The sequence below is a fragment of the Telmatherina bonti genome, assembly GCF_933228915.1.
Source record: "Telmatherina bonti genome assembly, chromosome: 4".
NCBI classification, from domain to species: Eukaryota; Metazoa; Chordata; class Actinopteri; order Atheriniformes; family Telmatherinidae; genus Telmatherina; species Telmatherina bonti.
In genome coordinates, this window is record NC_136622.1 from 20,579,854 (window position 1) to 20,596,027 (window position 16,174).

Consider the following 16,174-nt stretch of genomic DNA (forward strand, 5'->3'; position numbering starts at 1 on the left):
TTTGTGGTTTGATGGTTATCTTAATCATCAGTAAGGTTGCATAGACCCACTACAACAAGATCCATGATACATAAAACCAATTCTTTCTATTTGCACCAGTGGTTTATGGGTATTGAGGTTTGGCGTCACGTTGTGGATCCAGCATGGCAGCGAAACAGAAAAAGTGTGTAACAAGATTCTGTATAACGGGAGTTAAATATTGAGATTTAGCATTTAATTCGAGCTGTACTTAAACGTTTGGTGTTGTTTAACCAGGTGTAAAACTTGCGAGATTATCAACAATGTTTATAACGCGGTGTGATTATATTTGACCATCCATAGTGATAGCATAGAGCGGTTATGCTAACAATTTCGTGTAAAGTTTTTCTCTTTGGCGAAAAGATGTTTTAACAGATATTTTCACTAAAATATCTAGTAGACATTTAACCATTCTGACATCTCTACTAACTCTAGAAGGTGTACATCACATTGAACACGTGCGTACCGGATTATGACATTATTTTATTTCCTATAGGAAATTGCAGGACCTCAGTATGGACGAGTTCCTGCTGTCAGGCTTTGACTCTCCGGATGAAGATGAGTCTGAGGTAGAGACTCCCAAACAGAAGAAAAAGAAAGATGTGAGCCCTAAGATGTGAGTGTGAAGTTTTATTATTTATTAACCCACAGTCTATATCGTTTTGAGATATAATTTGTCAGAAGGATTGCGTTGTAATGTTATGAATGGTGCTTTCATAGAAACGAAAGGAAGAAGGGTAAAGCCTCCCAACACAAGGAGCAGCTCTCCAGATTAAAGAATAAAGATCCAGAATTCTACAAATTTCTGCAAGAAAACGATCAGACATTGCTCAATTTTGATGACACAGACAGTTCTGAGGATGAAGATGAGAAAAAATACCACAAACTGCCATCTGCGCTGGAGGTAAGTCAGTTGGTGTGTGTGTGTGTGTGTGTGTGTGTTATGATGAGGCCTGCATATGAAAAATTCTCACTCTGGTGCATTTTGCCTGCAGGAGGCCAGCTCTGATGATGATGATGAAGATAGGCAAAAAGGTTCAAAGAAGGCTAAAAAGGCAGTGGAGACTATCAAAGTCACTGACAAAATGATTGAAGGGTGGAAAGCTGCTATGAGGACAGATCCCACTCCTCGACTCTTCAGGGAAGTTATTCAGGCCTTTAAGGCTGCAGTTGCCACAACGAAGGGTGAAGGAGGGGGACAGGGTCGGTACACAGTGGCTGATAGTTCAGGTAGGTAACATATGTGTTGTCATCTGTGAATTGCACTTTATTACTTATGTGAACAACAGTAAGAGTAAAAAAAAAAAAAGTGGATGCAGCTGTATTTGCTTTGTCCCATCACATCTGCAATTCACATTTGTCCTTGTTTTAGTTCGGTACCTGGCTGATGTCTTCCATGGTATATTTGGGCAATGCTTGAATGATAAAATGGCTATTTCAGCATCTCAAAAAGGCCTTTTTTAAAGTCAAAACAAGACCTATTATAAAAAGGTTCATTGCCAGTGCAACAATTAAACTTATTTTAAGTGATCATAAAAAACTTTATTTTTATATTGATCTATGATTTTCTTACTTCTGTTTTTGTCGTTTGTAAGTTTTTCTTATAGTTTTGATTTTACCTTTTTTAAAATTGAATCAAAAGCAGTAGAAGTTGTTGACTGTTAAATATTGGAAAATCACAAGAAAACATCCAAGACCTTTGACTCATCTTGACTGTTTCAGCAAAAAAATGTGAAATAAAATAAGTGTGTCATGCCTAATGATATCAGGCATCAAAGATTGTGACCATCTCATGCCTGTCTGTTCAGCAACAAAATTAATCTACAGCAGTTAGCTAAATGATCTATCCAGAAGATACAAAGACCTGAGAAGATAATTGTAATCAGTTTTATGACCTGCCACACCAATGTTTACTTTAATTATCAGTCTTCGTGTATCCCTTGTTTAATTTGCATCTCCATGGTTTTGCAAGGCTGATTTATTCCTTTGAAATTGTGATTTTCCATTTTTCATATTTGTGCCCCTAAACCTCTCACAAAGACGTTGCCGGTGACAAGTAATTTTGACTTTCTAATCCTCTGAACAGTTTTTTTCATCTAAAATCTTAATGATTTTCTGATTTTTATGGTAGTATGCATGTATCCCTTGCAGGACGATGGCATTAAAATGGCCATAAATGGATTAAATTATTAATCCTCAAATATAAATCTTAACAAGTTCTTTTTTTTTTTTAATTTTTATTTTAACTGCAAACTATATCTGAGACAACTGAGAAAGAAAGAGAGAAAATTTGATTACAAATCTAGGCTTACATAAGGCATTAGCAAGATAAATACTTTAATCCTGTAATATTCATATTCCGCCAGGTTGGTTTCAGTGGATTGATATTTCTGAAATAGTGCTAAAATCCTTGTCTGACTAAAAGCACTTAACATTTTTTTTACTTGCCTTCCAGGTCATAGTTTACAGCATTTATATTGTTTTCACCATAGTATAAACCCTCCAAAATGACATAAAGAGTTAAAATTGTTCAACATGATTATTTTATCACAGAATTCTTATTGCAAAGTGTAGTATCTTCCCATGACCACAGCCTCAGTTCTCCTGAATAGTACCACACAAAAGGACGATGTATTCTGCTGCACTTATTGGTTGTTCATGTTGGCAGTTTGATTCCTTTGTCAGTGACACTTATTTTATTAAGCAATCTTAATTATTAATTTAAACCATTTGTTTATAATAGAAATAGACCAAAATTTGTCCTTTTGAACTTATTAGGCACTCTGAAGGGATCTGGTTACTGTTTGGGGGGGAGGGAAATTCTGCTGTTAGACACATATACATTTGATTTCTAATAGCTGAAAATATATCATTTAACGAAACGTATTGTTTTCTGATGTCTCTGCAGTGTTCAATGCTTTGGTCCTGTTCTGTATCAAAGATATTCATGCAACCCTGCAGAAGTTGCTCAGCTTGAAGCCAGACAAAGACCAAAAGAAGTACAAAGTCAAAATTACATCTGCTGATCTCATATCATTTTGCTAATCTCAGTACAGCAGAGGAAAAATCGTCAACACAAACTTTAGATTTTTCTCTGTTTTTGTCAGGCTGGTTCTCCCTTCATCTAGTCCCAAATGGCAGAGGAATCAGACTGATGTCAAGATGTATCTCAGTGGAGTAGTTCAGGTTTGTTTTATGTCAGTTATATATTAATGTCCTCTAAATGTTTTTTTTCTTTGACAGAGTAATCATGTTAGAGAGCTGAAAATCTGCTCACAAATTCCTCAACTAGTTCCATTGATTTTCTTCCTCTCCACTTGTAGCTGTTATCCTGTCTAACAGAAGCAACGGTCATCGGTGCAGTCCTGCAGCACGCCAACCAGCTCATATCTTATTACCTTTGTCTACCCAAACAGTGTCGTCATCTCGTCAAAGTAAGACTCGAACCCTGAAGTGTTTGGACTGAATGAGATTCTTTTTAAACTATTAATTTAGAAATGGTGATTTGTTCTGTGTGTAGCAACTAATGAAGCAGTGGAGCACAGGGGAGGAAACGAATCGGGTCCTGGCCTTCCTGGCCCTCAACAAAATTTGCAGACACAAACAGGAAGCAAATCTTAATCCTATTCTTAAGGTAAGCAGGATAAATAACACATACAAAGACAAAAATGAGTGCCACATAGACTCATAAAGGGAATCTAGAGTCAAGTAAATATTAAAACTAAAAAAATCATGTTAACTTTTTCATTTGGTTGATCTTTCAGGCCACATGTAGCAGACTGACTGCTCTCTCCCTGTTGTAATTTTTTATGCCAATTCTCTTTCTTTTTACAGCAAATGTACATTTCTTATGTACAAAACTGCAAGTTTACATCTCCCAACGTGCTTCCCATGATCAACTTCATGCAGAGAACTCTAACAGAAATGTATGCCCTGGACACACAGACCACCTATCAGCATGCTTTCATCTACATCCGACAGCTGGCCATACACCTCAGAAACGCCATGACCATGAAGAACAAGGTTGGTTTGTTTTTTCAATGCGCTTGAAAAAAAAATCCACGGATATAAAAGATTTCATAATATCTCAACCAAATCTTATCTAAAGTGCTGTTTCTAATAACAGGGGTCACATTACTGGTTTTGTCATGTTGATTTTTTATGCACTAATGTCATTTATTGTTGCTGATGCGAACAAAAGTTTAATTAGATTTATATAATTATTTTTTGGATTTATATTAAAAAAAGAAAAATTACCAACTTCGAGTTTGTTTGTTTTTCCTGGACAGAAAAAAATGTGATAGAAATGTGAATGTCTGAATCTCCTGAAACTTAATTAAACATATAGACTGACTGCTGATAACAGATAAAGTCTGAACTGTCTTTTATAATTAAATGTGAAGGACACCAGTCTGATCTCCTGACATTTTCCTTGATTGTTGCTAGGAAACCTATCAGTCAGTGTATAATTGGCAGTTTATTCACTGTCTGTCCCTGTGGTGTCGGGTCCTGAGCACTCTGCACCCCAGTGATGTTCTTCATCCTCTGATCTATCCACTTTGCCAAGTCATCATTGGTACCATCAAGTGAGTATAGTTTTGTATTATTTCACTCTCTGTATGTTTGATTAAATGTTTCTGCAGTTTCAGCAGAAGAAAGATCAAATGATAAGTGAAAAAATATGAATGATTATAATACCATTTGAAATAAAGTTTTTATTTAAACTCTTAGGTAGTACAAAATTAATTATAAAGTGTTTCGTCTGATTTAAGCAAAGACTATTTTTGCTTTGGTAATTGAAGAATTAGTGCACCAAAAAATGTATTTGAGCTATAACCAACATAGTCGTAGTTAATTACAATTAAAACCATCTATATTGTTGTTAAAATCAATATATTTTGTTTTGTTTTGGTTTTTTTGCTTTAAAAACCACGATTTTGTGGGTCAAAAATGACTCAAAACGCCCTCTACAGTATAAAACTATGTATTGTTTTTCACGATGTAAAGTTAAAATTTGGTGATCCTCCATGTCACAAGAAAATTTAAAAGCTCACAGCCTCCTTCTTGTAGATGCAGGCTCACCTTGCAGGCATAGAAACCAGCCTATATGTAAAGATGTGAAAGTGATATCTGACGTAGACTTTTAAAGAGCTTTAGAGAAAATATGGCTGCAATGAGGTGCTTTTGAGTGTTGTGAAATTACCGCTGGACTTTATTCTTTACCTGCTGATCCTCATGTGGTGACAGACAACTAGCTCAAATCATTTTGTAGCAGTGGCAACTTGCCGCTTGGTGCGTTGTGCATCTCCATCTTTCCATCTTGCCAGCAGCCTGAGCTGCTGTCTGCATTCAATAATTCCTATGTATTCACACACCTCCTCTGCTACCACCCCCACCCCCCCAAAATACCTTACACCCCTCACACATGAAGTTTCTGGCATTTTTCTAAATTTGGCAGTAGGTAGACCAAAAAGTAGTAGGTGTATTTACACTGTAAACTTTTTATATTATTTATAAAAGTAGAATTTGGATTTCATCTGCAGTCTGTGTCTGTAAAGTAACACTTTATACACCATGTTGTGTGAAGTTGAAAGAATTTGATAATCCTCTGATTCAGTCATTAATTCATACTTAAGTTACATTTTTAACTTTGCTGATGTCTATTTTCCATCGTGTATTATGAGACTTTATTGTCTGTGTAGATCTGTCACACAGCCATACATTTTATCAACAGCAGGTGGAGACACTGACCACTGTTTTCCTTTTAGACTGGTTCCTACATCCAGATATTACCCTCTGAGGATGCACTGCTGCAGAGCCCTCACCCTGCTCTCTAGCAGCACCAACACTTTTGTGCCTGTTTTGCCTTTCCTATTAGAGGTAAGTCCTCACCTCAACTTCAGGAACCACCACACAGATCTCGTCATGTTGGTGCAGTTTCGGTAGAATTGTCAAATTTCCAGTGACCTAAACCAAAAAGACAACCTCAAGTCACCAGATAGTTACAATCCGCTACAATGAACAACAGCCAGTTGGTTGCCTGTTACAGATGGAAACGATGAAAAGTTGGATGTGATGAAATGTTCCGTCAGTGGTTTGCTGTGGAAAAACATCAGTGGTGTGTGAAATGCATTCTGGTCTCAACGGCCACAACTGAAGGAGCTCAGAAGGAAACGTCGCAGAGTGGAGCCACCTTTTGTTATCAGACCAATCACAGGTCACCAACCGACAACATTTTCTCCAGCTCAGGTGTTAAGCACGTGGTTGTATGTGCTCGTGCGTCTTCTGTACAAAAGTGTGCGAGTGTTTGCACACACAGAGGCTTTGTTGTGGTTTTCAGGAGGGGAGCGGTGTGCTGGCGGCAGCACCAAGCTCAGCCCACTGGGAGTGGTCAGTTGAGGCCTGTTTGTGTGTGCTTGCTGCAGTTTGACCGAAGCGATAAAAGCACGGTTGTGGTTTACTCTCTGGTCCTAACACGCTGTGGAGACCACATCCTTTCTGCCTATGGCCCAGTCCACACCTTCCACCTCCCGTCTACATACTCACTCTCGGAGTCCCAGCCCCCAACAGCAAGCTGTGTTTATTTGTGACGCACAGTACTTCCTGTGTTTTTTCTCTCTTACTGTTCCCCTTGTTAAAGGCAGGCTGAGGTACGCTGCTACTGTTTTAATTAGAGCAGCAGAAGCAGCCCCCTTTCCTCCTGCGTGTCTGTGCCTGTGTGTGTTCTCGTATCTCTGAGGGGGGGTGTATGATTTGGAGCTTCCTGCTTCAGTAGCTGTGCTGTGTTTGTGTGTGCGAGCGCAACAGGATTGGCCCGTGCTTTCCCACTTCCCCCTGGCTCCCCCGCAGACCGCCACCACATCCTATGTTTGTACAGACAGCACCGGCCAGGAGCGTTGCTCTACTGCACACACAGCGAACATTAACGACCACACACACACACACACAGGCAGATACAGGGATTCAGAAATAGCTCAATACACAAATACAAAACAGAATTTCACTTGCACACTAGAGGCAGATGTGAAGCTAAAGCTTGCAGACAAGTGGGCCTCACACTGGCTAAAATGTGATTTCATAGTTTAGGATGAAAATCTTTTGTCTCAGAAACAATGTGGTCTTTTTTAAAAATGATCTTCGTTGAGTGGTTATGGTCAAAATGTGTTGAACATGAAACAAATGACGAGCAGTTTGTGGCTGTAATATCGCTGGAGAAGAAATGATGTCCTACAGTCAGATGCTTTTATTCAGAGCGACTTGCATATGAGAATCAATCAATTAACCCTGCACGCATGTCTTGTGGGTGGAAGGAAGCTGGACTACCCGGAGAGAACCTACACACACATGGGAAGAACATGCAAACTCCGCACAGAAAGGCCACTGTTCAAACCTCCCATCAGCCAAAGCTCGAACCGTCTTGCTGTGGAGCCGCAGTGCTAACCATTGTGCAACCATGCAGCCCACCATGTGCTATATAGTATTTATGTATGTATGGGTCTGTTCTGTTTCAAATGAAATGGGTTCATGAGAAAGCGCTTAAGAGAAGTCGATCAGCAACAAACAGTGTCCGTGGTGCTTCATTAATGTATTGCTCTTGTTTAATCACACATTACTTTCACAAATGTGTTCTCTTTGAAAGGAGGTGCAAAAAGCTGCCATTCAACACAAAACCTGCTATAAGTTTATCAATTTCAAGTTGTTAGAAGACAAAGATTAGCTCCTCAGTTCCTGATCAGTGTGTTTCTTTGCTTAAATTTCTCCCACCTTCTTATTGATGGCTGCTGCAGGTAAGACATTGACTAGTCCTAAGTACTTTTGACAGCCATGTATAAAAGAAAAGGAATATATCATTAATGTATGCAAAATACCACCTTCAGTATGTTTCTGAATTGATTTTTGAATGAAACCCCAAAAACCACTTGTCAGTTCTTTTGCATTGCAGAAGAGAAAAACTCATTTTTGTTGAATAGAAATATAGCTTGAAGGCATATTGTTCCAATGTGTGTGTTTTAAAGGAAAAACAACAATAATTACATTAAACACAACAGATACCGTAATACAATAATGTTTTTGTTTCTTTTGTCAGATTTCTAGATGAGCTATAAACTTATTGAAAGTTTATTAAGTTAAGACTATTAAGACTTTGTACCTCTGACTGACAGCACTTCCTTACTGTCAGTTTGTTTATATTGAATCTACATTTTTTCTGAAATCACCATTCAGGTAACTTGGTAATCTGTGCCACAATCTCCTGCAGAGGACGTTGAAGGATCAGATCTCACTGTTGCCACTTCATACCTCTTTTGTAGATCTTTCAGGAGGTGGACTTCAACAAGAAACCTGGCCGAATGAGCAAGAAACCCATCAACTTTGCAGTCATCCTGAAACTGAACAAAATCAACCTAATGGAAAAGGCCTATAAGGTAAGTTTAAAGGAACCGTTTATGCTGCCTTAGTGTGTAAATATGGACGTCCATTTCAAATCCTGTCATCCGTCACCCCACTTCTACCCAGCAGTGGTTAAGTCAGTTCATTCACTAGTGGGCAATGCTTAGTTCAGTGTTAACTTCCACGTTGTGACATCAGTTTCAGTAATGCCCCACTGTAAAGTTGTTTGCATCCGGCTAACATTCCCAACACATTCAGACAGCCTTTCTTCAAATGCTCCCATAATGTGTCGAGCCGCCATCTTGACAACTGTTGTCCTCATCATCTTCTTCCTGTTCCTTTTCTTCTTCTCTGCTTTGTTCCTTTCACTAGTTGCATGTCACCTATACTGCTAAACAATACCCCGTGGTTTCTGGTGGTATTGCTGCATTTAGAAGGAGCAGCGGATCAGAAGAGTGGCTCACTCAGCTTGTACTTGTGTATAAGGGGATTGAGGGCAGCTCTGGCAGCCCCTTGTCAGAGCTCTAAAACTGGCCCTGAGTCGCCACAGTCAGTGTTGCAGCCAAGAGGATTGCAGGACGGATCTCTGGGATTATCCTCCACACTCCGCTCACTAGTACTGTGTAAACTTCTGCCACCTGGGCAGCTGCCTCTTAAAGACTCAACAAACTCATCTGCCTGAATGTGAAAATTTGTTGGTCCAAAAGGCTGGCAAGGTGGCTATTTTTGTGGAACTTTCCAAGCTCCATTTATATTTGTATCCAGTTCAGGAGCCTCCACAATGCATTTTGCTGTTAACGTAAAACTCAAGATCAGTTCCTTGTTGTTATTCCTGTAAAAGGAGATCTCAGTTATGTAATGTGGCAACTCCGTTTTCCTTTTTTGATTTAATTTTTATGGATTCTTTTAAGAAATGATGATGATACAAAGTCGTAAATGCTGTCTTGGAAGTTTCCTCCGTCTGCAGCTTTTTTAAAGGGTGAATTGATTTTGAATGTGTGTGGTCTGTTTGGGGTAAGAGCATTGTTTGCCTCTATGATTCAGTCAGTAGCAAGTCATTTATAAACTCAGTTGCTGCTATTACAGTAAATTTGAACTTTGAACACTTCAGAAGTGTAGATGAAGATCAAGGATGAAGATCTTAGGCAAAGATTCAGAAACTTTTTGCAGATTTATCAAGAGATGCTCTTAGATGCTGTTGGTGGGCCCTGGTCTGAGTTTGAGCACAGCATAAATTTAGCTGTTGTGTTATGTTGTTTTTCTTTCTTTTGTTTTTAAGGATGGCTTGATTGACCAGCTGTATGACCTGATACTGGAATACTTCCACACTCAAGCCAGCACCATCGGATTCCCCGAGCTTGCCCTGCCCACCATCATTCAGGTTCTGCCACCTTTTACACTTTTTTTTCCACATTTTCCACTTGTGTACAAAATTAAAATAAATGCAAAGTACAGGAATTATTCAGATTTAGTCCAAACCAGAGTTTATGATCTGTGTAGATGATTTCAGGAACTGAGTCAGAATCTGCTTTCCTCAGAGAAAAGGACCACAAACCCTCCAGCTGAATGCATGTAATGTGCAGATTTTTTCCTTATTCATGCTCCTTCTTATCCGTCTTATGTCCCGGCAGCTTAAAGCATTCCTAAAGGAATGCAAAGTGGCCAATTACTCCAAGCCTATCCGCCAGCTGTTGGAGAAGATACAGGAGAACAGCAGCTACATCACAGGACGAAGACAGAAAGCCGCCTTTGGAGTGGCTGATGCTGCTGCTGTGGTGAGTGTTGGGAGATGGCGTGAAAGACAGAAGCTGCTTTTCCAAGATTTTTGTTTTTAGTCTTTGTGAAGTTTCAAGTTAGAAAATAAGGGTATATAAAGTGTGTACAAAAATTTGAGGCTGCAGAGAAATGGTCCAGAGCTGCAGGAAATCAGTTGTTCGATTGTATGTGAATGCTTCAAAGACTTGACTCTACAGGCTTGCAGAGAATCCAACATCTCAGACTGAATATCTATCCTGTTTGATATTTTAAGTGATTTGGAGGCAGGAGTGTTGATTAGCCAAGAGACAAGACTGGGTCAATTTGAAAAAAATGCTGGTAACAGCAGCCACTTATCTGATTTTTTTTTTTCAGTGTGCAATAAGAATAACTTCCCAGTTTCTCATTTTATAATTCTTTTGCCTGGTGTCACGGTAACAATCAGAGACAAACTTGTCTGCACGACAGCTAGAGTAACTCAATAAAGATAAAGTAGACAAGTCAGGAGTTATGTCTGGTAAATCTTGGACAGTGTGACCGACATCCTGTTACAGATGAGCTTTGCAGTGTGAACCTAATGAATGTGTGTAATGTGGGCAACACAACAATCTGACAGCACTAAAGATGATGTCTAAGCTTGACTTGACATTAATGAGGAAAGTGTGAGCCGAACTGTGAAAGTTAAGAATCTTTACAATTATACTTTTTTCTGAATTGACAATCCTAAAACCTAAAATTTCCCCTTTTGGGCTTCAGTCCTCTTCAGGAAAGTGCTGCAGGCAAGCTGTTAATGGAAGACAGTTCCCTGTCGAAACTCTGTGCTGGGCTAAGAAAGACCTTGTGGTCATATGAAGCACTTACAGACTTTTGAACCAGAGGCAATACTGTTTTAATGAAGAGCCATTAGTGTGTGTGTGTGTGTGTGTGTGTGTGTTAGAGAATCTACTGGCCTTTTTTTTAGGTTACCTAACCCAACATGCTCTTTTGTGCATGACTTTACATGACCTGTTGATTGTGATTTAATATCCTTTAAAGATGAAAAGAATGTGAATGGGTTTTGAGAAAATTTAGCTGGTATGTGTGTGTGTTTGTGTGTGTGTCTGTGTAAAGCGCAACAGTTTACACGGCACTCTGCCAGATCCTGTCGCCTCAGCTCTCTGCTCAGCGGATGTTGTCGCCATGGCACTGACTCCCTCACATCAGGGCAGCAGTATAGGTGTCACTGCAGGCGAGGGAGAGGGAACGGCCCCGCTGCTGCCGCTGTGGAAAGGCCACGGCCCCCCTCCAGCCACCAAACCCCCGCTGACATGTCACCCAAGCTGAGAGCAAGCCTAATTAATGATGCCCTGCTTATACCGAGGTCACGCTCTGGTCTCATTTGGCCCTCTTTCATCTGTTGATGGAAGTTTTTTTTTTTTTTTTTTGGCTGGGGGAGGGGGTGTACATCCATGTCAGCCATCTTAATAGCTACACAGCAAATTGTGATATATGTGTTAAGCTAACGGGTGAAGGAGGCTGCGGTCTGTTGGCTCTATTGGATTTGTCGGTTGGATAATGTGATTGGGCCTAATCAATACCATCCTCACAGACCTTTAGGGGCTTTAGAAGATCTCTTCTTTCAGGCCTCTTCAATCTGTTTGTCTTCTGTGTTCTTTGACTTCCACCACTATTTTGTCAGTATTTGGTTGATGTGCTGTTGAAAAGTGACATTTATTTAGGCAATTTTAGAGCACAAGCAAACCTGCTGAAAGATTTAAAGGATTGTATGCAAACCTTGTTATTCAGTCTAGTTGAAACCTGTCCACACCTCTACATAACTTCTACGTCTGTGTTCTGTCAGGCGGCCTGGGAGAAGCAGACCCAGGAGGAGGGAACTCCTCTCAGCAGGTATTACAGCCAGTGGAAGAAGCTGAGAGAGAAGGAGATCCAGCTGGAAATATCTGGGAAAGAAAGGGTAATCATCTGACTGATAAAACCCATCATCATTCACTTCACTCATTATGAATCACTTCTGCTGTTCCAATCTAAAAACTTCTCCTATCAGAATTGTTCTTTTACAATAATAACAAAGCAGATATATTCACATTTTACTAGCAGGACAAATAATTCACAATCAACACAGAAGTCATGAAAGTAAATTTGCCTTGTTTTGAAAAGATGGAAGATCTGAATCTGCCTGAGATCAAACGGAAGAAGGTTCAAGAGAAGAAGGAGGAGGACAGGAAGGAGTTTAAGGATCTTTTCCAGTCTGACAGTGACTCAGACGAAGATGACACAGGGCTCAAAATCAAAGGTAAGCAAATCCTGCCATACAGGTTTTCCCCAGGCTTTGAAACTTAATATAGACATAACAGCTCCAGATATATTGCCTATCTTGGCCTCTAGGGGGCAGTGTGTTCTGTCACACCAGGGTAAAAGTAAAGTTAAAAGTTGACGTGTGTGTGCGTGCGTGCGTGCTGTTCACTGCCTTAATGTTTTGACTTCATGAGGCAGATCACCTGCAGAGCCATTACAATGGGGCCCTAACATTACAAACAGACACTGGATGTCCCTGTGGAAATTAAAACTGAATCCCAAATGAAACTAAACAGAAAATCTCGGTTTATCAGACAGTTTTGTTCACAGCTCAGCTCCTAAACTCTGCATGGTCTCGTCCACTCTGGGTCACCCACAGGTCACAGGTAGCTGCAGCCTCTTTCACAGCTCTGCTCGGACAAGCTCCAAGCCAGAGGAAAAAAAATCTCCAAGGCCACAGAGGAAAGAAGTAGGCGGCTGGGGGATTTTTTTATGCATCTGGACTTCATTGTGGAGCGAGTCCCCACAAACGGATGGGCAGCTGCCGGCAAGCGGCTCCCCCGCCCTTCACGTCTTTCGTTCGTCTATTCTCCACCCATAGTAGTTGACGCACACACACACATGCACGCAAGCTGAACCCCCACCCCACCCTCCCCAACAGGAAGTACAGGCTTGGATCCCAGCGGGGGTTCCTAATTCAAACCAGCCCACTGGAACAGCCAGAGGTGGCTGCTCCTACTCCTCTTCCTCTCTCTTTCTTTTTTTTTTTTTTTTTTTGTCTTTTACTCTTTCTAGCTCTGCGTCCCCCACATTTTTCTCACACACCTCCACACCCACATCACAAAGATGATGCACAAATGCACAGCCACCACCTCAACCAGTCCTGAAGAGCCAAAAGCTTTTAAGCCGTTCACCAAAGCTGTATGTGGTCTCACATGCTCCCGGAAAGAGGGGGCCTCTGATTTAGATTGATGAGTGTGTGTTTGTGGTGTCCATGTGGTGGTAATAAGTCATCTAGGTCATTTAGGGCGACCTCAGAAGTACAGCTAATATCTGCTTGTACAACGGGAGCTACACAGAGTGGAAGCTAGTGAGAGTATGTTTGTTGTCTCAAATTCAGATGGGAGGAGAGGTACCTGATGTTTTAATAGATGTTGTTTACTTCTTTGTGTGTGTGTGTGTGTGTGTGCGCATGTGCATTTACTGTAAACTCTGTGTGTTAGCAGTTTTGCACGCAGAGGAAGTAGCTCTGCTTTGCCTCTCTTCATCACGCCGTCAGCCTCTCATCACGTCTCAACTTCAAAGCCCGTGGACCCCAGTTGTCCCTTTGGCAATACAACACACACACACACACACACACACACACACTCGCACTACTCTGAGGATAGCAACACAAGTTCAGACAAACTCCCAACTTCTCTTCAGCACACACAAACGCACACCAGCAGGCACACACCAATTCTGCCATCATCATTGCAGCTCTGGAACCTGCCTGCTATCTCCATTTGCTATATTTAGGCCGTGAGCATAAGATGTCTGAAATTGCCAGTAGTAAACTGTCATGGGCGTTTGTGCAGCAGCAGCGGCGCCTGTAATCGACTCTCAGTTCCATCTCAGGAGGAAATAGACACTTCCAGCTGCCTCTGATACCTGGCCCACATATCCACGTCTCCAAAGTGTAAAGATGTCAGCGATGCACCAGTGCAAACTTAGGAATATCTGAAGAATGTAACACTAGATAAAAATCAATGGGGTGTGATGTTTTACACTGTTTCCTCTCAGGTAAGAAGAGCAGCGCTGGATCAGACGACGACGATGATGATGATGATCTTGAAGACATGTCTGACTTGAGTGATGACGCGGGGATGGAGGAAGGAGATTCAGGTTGGCATATCATTAGATTCCAACAGAAACAAACCAGCAGTTTTCGGCCAATTTAAATTTCCTAACAATTCTACGTTTGATGTGGAAAGAGAAACTACAGTCAGAACATCACTCATATGTTGGTAGTCTACTATTAATTATATAAATCTGTTTTTAATCAAGTTTCAAGCATAAACCAATTGTCATGTAAAATTTGAAGTACAATATATTATTTCTAGTTGCTTAGTGTCAGTAAAAGTCCAGAGAGTCCAGTTAAACAAAACAAATATTTTAAATTTAATTTTTCACTTTCAGACACAGTTGTCTCTGTTTTCTAATTTTATTTTTAGCATTGACAAAATATAAAAGTTTAATTGATAATGGAAATATTAATGAGATCTGGTATAACATTTTTATATTTCAGTGCAAACAGAAATTTAGTATTTGTATGGAAATCCTAGCCATCTAATTCACTCACTGAAACTCCATCCATCCATCCATCCATCCGTTTTCCTTCAACATTTTGTCCAATGCACATTATTTTAAAACAATATCAACTGGAATAATCACCATTCAGTTGGCTTAAAGATGACATCTGTGCTGTTAATATGGCTGCATTTAAGTCTACATCTTAAATGTTTCCTCACAGAACACAGTGTTTTGGTGCATCTACATTGGCAAACGGACAATGTTCAGATAGAAAGGCCAGGGTATTTCTCCACACAAAAAATGCAGTGATAAAACTGAACAACGTTTCAGTAGGAAAAGTAAAATAAAATGCAAATAACCGTCTTTTATGAGAAATGAATTCTACAGCACTTATCACATTTTCTGAAATACTTAGTTTTAGCTTTCATCTCTCTATGAGACACCTCCTCAAACCCCAGTTTACTCAGACTGGTCAGACGTGTAGAAGACAAAACAGTGCCCGTAGAATCAGGCAAATGTGCTTCGTGGTGATGTCAGTAAGTAAGAGAGGAGTAGCTTGGACCAAACAGAACAGTGTTTCAGGCACTTAAAGTGTAGTTTTTTCTGTAAGCAAACTGGAACTTTTTACATGAATGGAAGTAAATTTACAAATAAAACAAAATGAATAAAATTTAATAAATGATGATTATGTAAACTGTCTATTACAGAGATTCCAACGTTGGCTAAAACTGGACTGTGAGAAAATTAAAATATTTTGTAATCTGCTTTGTGATGTGACAGTGTGTAGTTAAAATCTTTCTTGTCTTTGATTTAGGTGATGAGGAGGAGGAGGAGGAAGGGAATGAAAAGGCCTCCGGTGCTGTTCAGCCCCTCTCCTCTGCTGCTCTGATGAAGCTCGCAGAGGGAGACGAGGATGTGGTGGAAGACCTTCAGCTGTCTGATGACGACTGATTTTCATGGAGCTTGTCCACTCCCCATCGTAACACCGATACTTCAGCTATTTTTTGGACTTGTGGCTCTTTGTTATAATATACTGGTTCCCATGTAAAGCACAAATAAGATCATCATGTAATTTTATGTCATTGAAATTTAAAAACAACTTCAAAACTACATTGTGTCACCTTCATTTTTTTTTTCTCCAAGATGCTGATTTAATTGTTGAGCGTACATGCATGAAATGAACGCACCGGTAACATGAAATTTGTGTTGCCTGCATGTGGACACCTGTAGGGACCCTCAGGCCTTGTAAGAGCTGGCTATTTGGAGGAAGCTTTGTGCCTGGCAGAGCCAGGCCGAGCCAGGCCAAGAGGATGAGCACAAAGAGGCGGGTGTGGAACCCCGAGGCAGCAGTGCTGTGCCAGGCTGGCAGGGTGATGTCTGATGCTGTGCCAGAACTCTGCCCAGGTGGTAGAGGAGCTACACAGGC

General features: G+C 40.4%; 1 protein-coding gene across 1 annotated transcript; it reads left to right on the plus strand.

The window, feature by feature from the left end:
* The first annotated feature begins 129 nt into the window (after nucleotides 1-129).
* Nucleotides 130-15,849, plus strand: noc2l (NOC2-like nucleolar associated transcriptional repressor). Its single transcript, XM_079239831.1, has 18 exons — nucleotides 130-163; nucleotides 515-634; nucleotides 739-922; nucleotides 1,014-1,248; nucleotides 2,927-3,017; nucleotides 3,126-3,204; nucleotides 3,342-3,452; nucleotides 3,539-3,652; nucleotides 3,853-4,041; nucleotides 4,465-4,604; nucleotides 5,787-5,898; nucleotides 8,328-8,441; nucleotides 9,686-9,787; nucleotides 10,038-10,181; nucleotides 12,002-12,115; nucleotides 12,319-12,454; nucleotides 14,239-14,340; nucleotides 15,563-15,849. The coding sequence occupies exons 1-18, from the start codon at nucleotides 144-146 to the stop codon at nucleotides 15,697-15,699; spliced, it is 2,244 nt and encodes a 747-aa protein (XP_079095957.1). The 5' UTR covers nucleotides 130-143; the 3' UTR covers nucleotides 15,700-15,849.
* The last annotated feature ends 325 nt before the right edge of the window (nucleotides 15,850-16,174 follow it).

Bases quoted from the DNA above. Each gene is read 5' to 3' on its own strand.
- noc2l (XM_079239831.1), top strand. From the start codon at position 144: ATGGCAGCGAAACAGAAAAA. The intron at 923-1,013 runs GTAAGTCAGTTG...TTTTGCCTGCAG, and splicing joins AACTGCCATCTGCGCTGGAG to GAGGCCAGCTCTGATGATGA. The intron at 1,249-2,926 runs GTAGGTAACATA...ATGTCTCTGCAG, and splicing joins CACAGTGGCTGATAGTTCAG to TGTTCAATGCTTTGGTCCTG.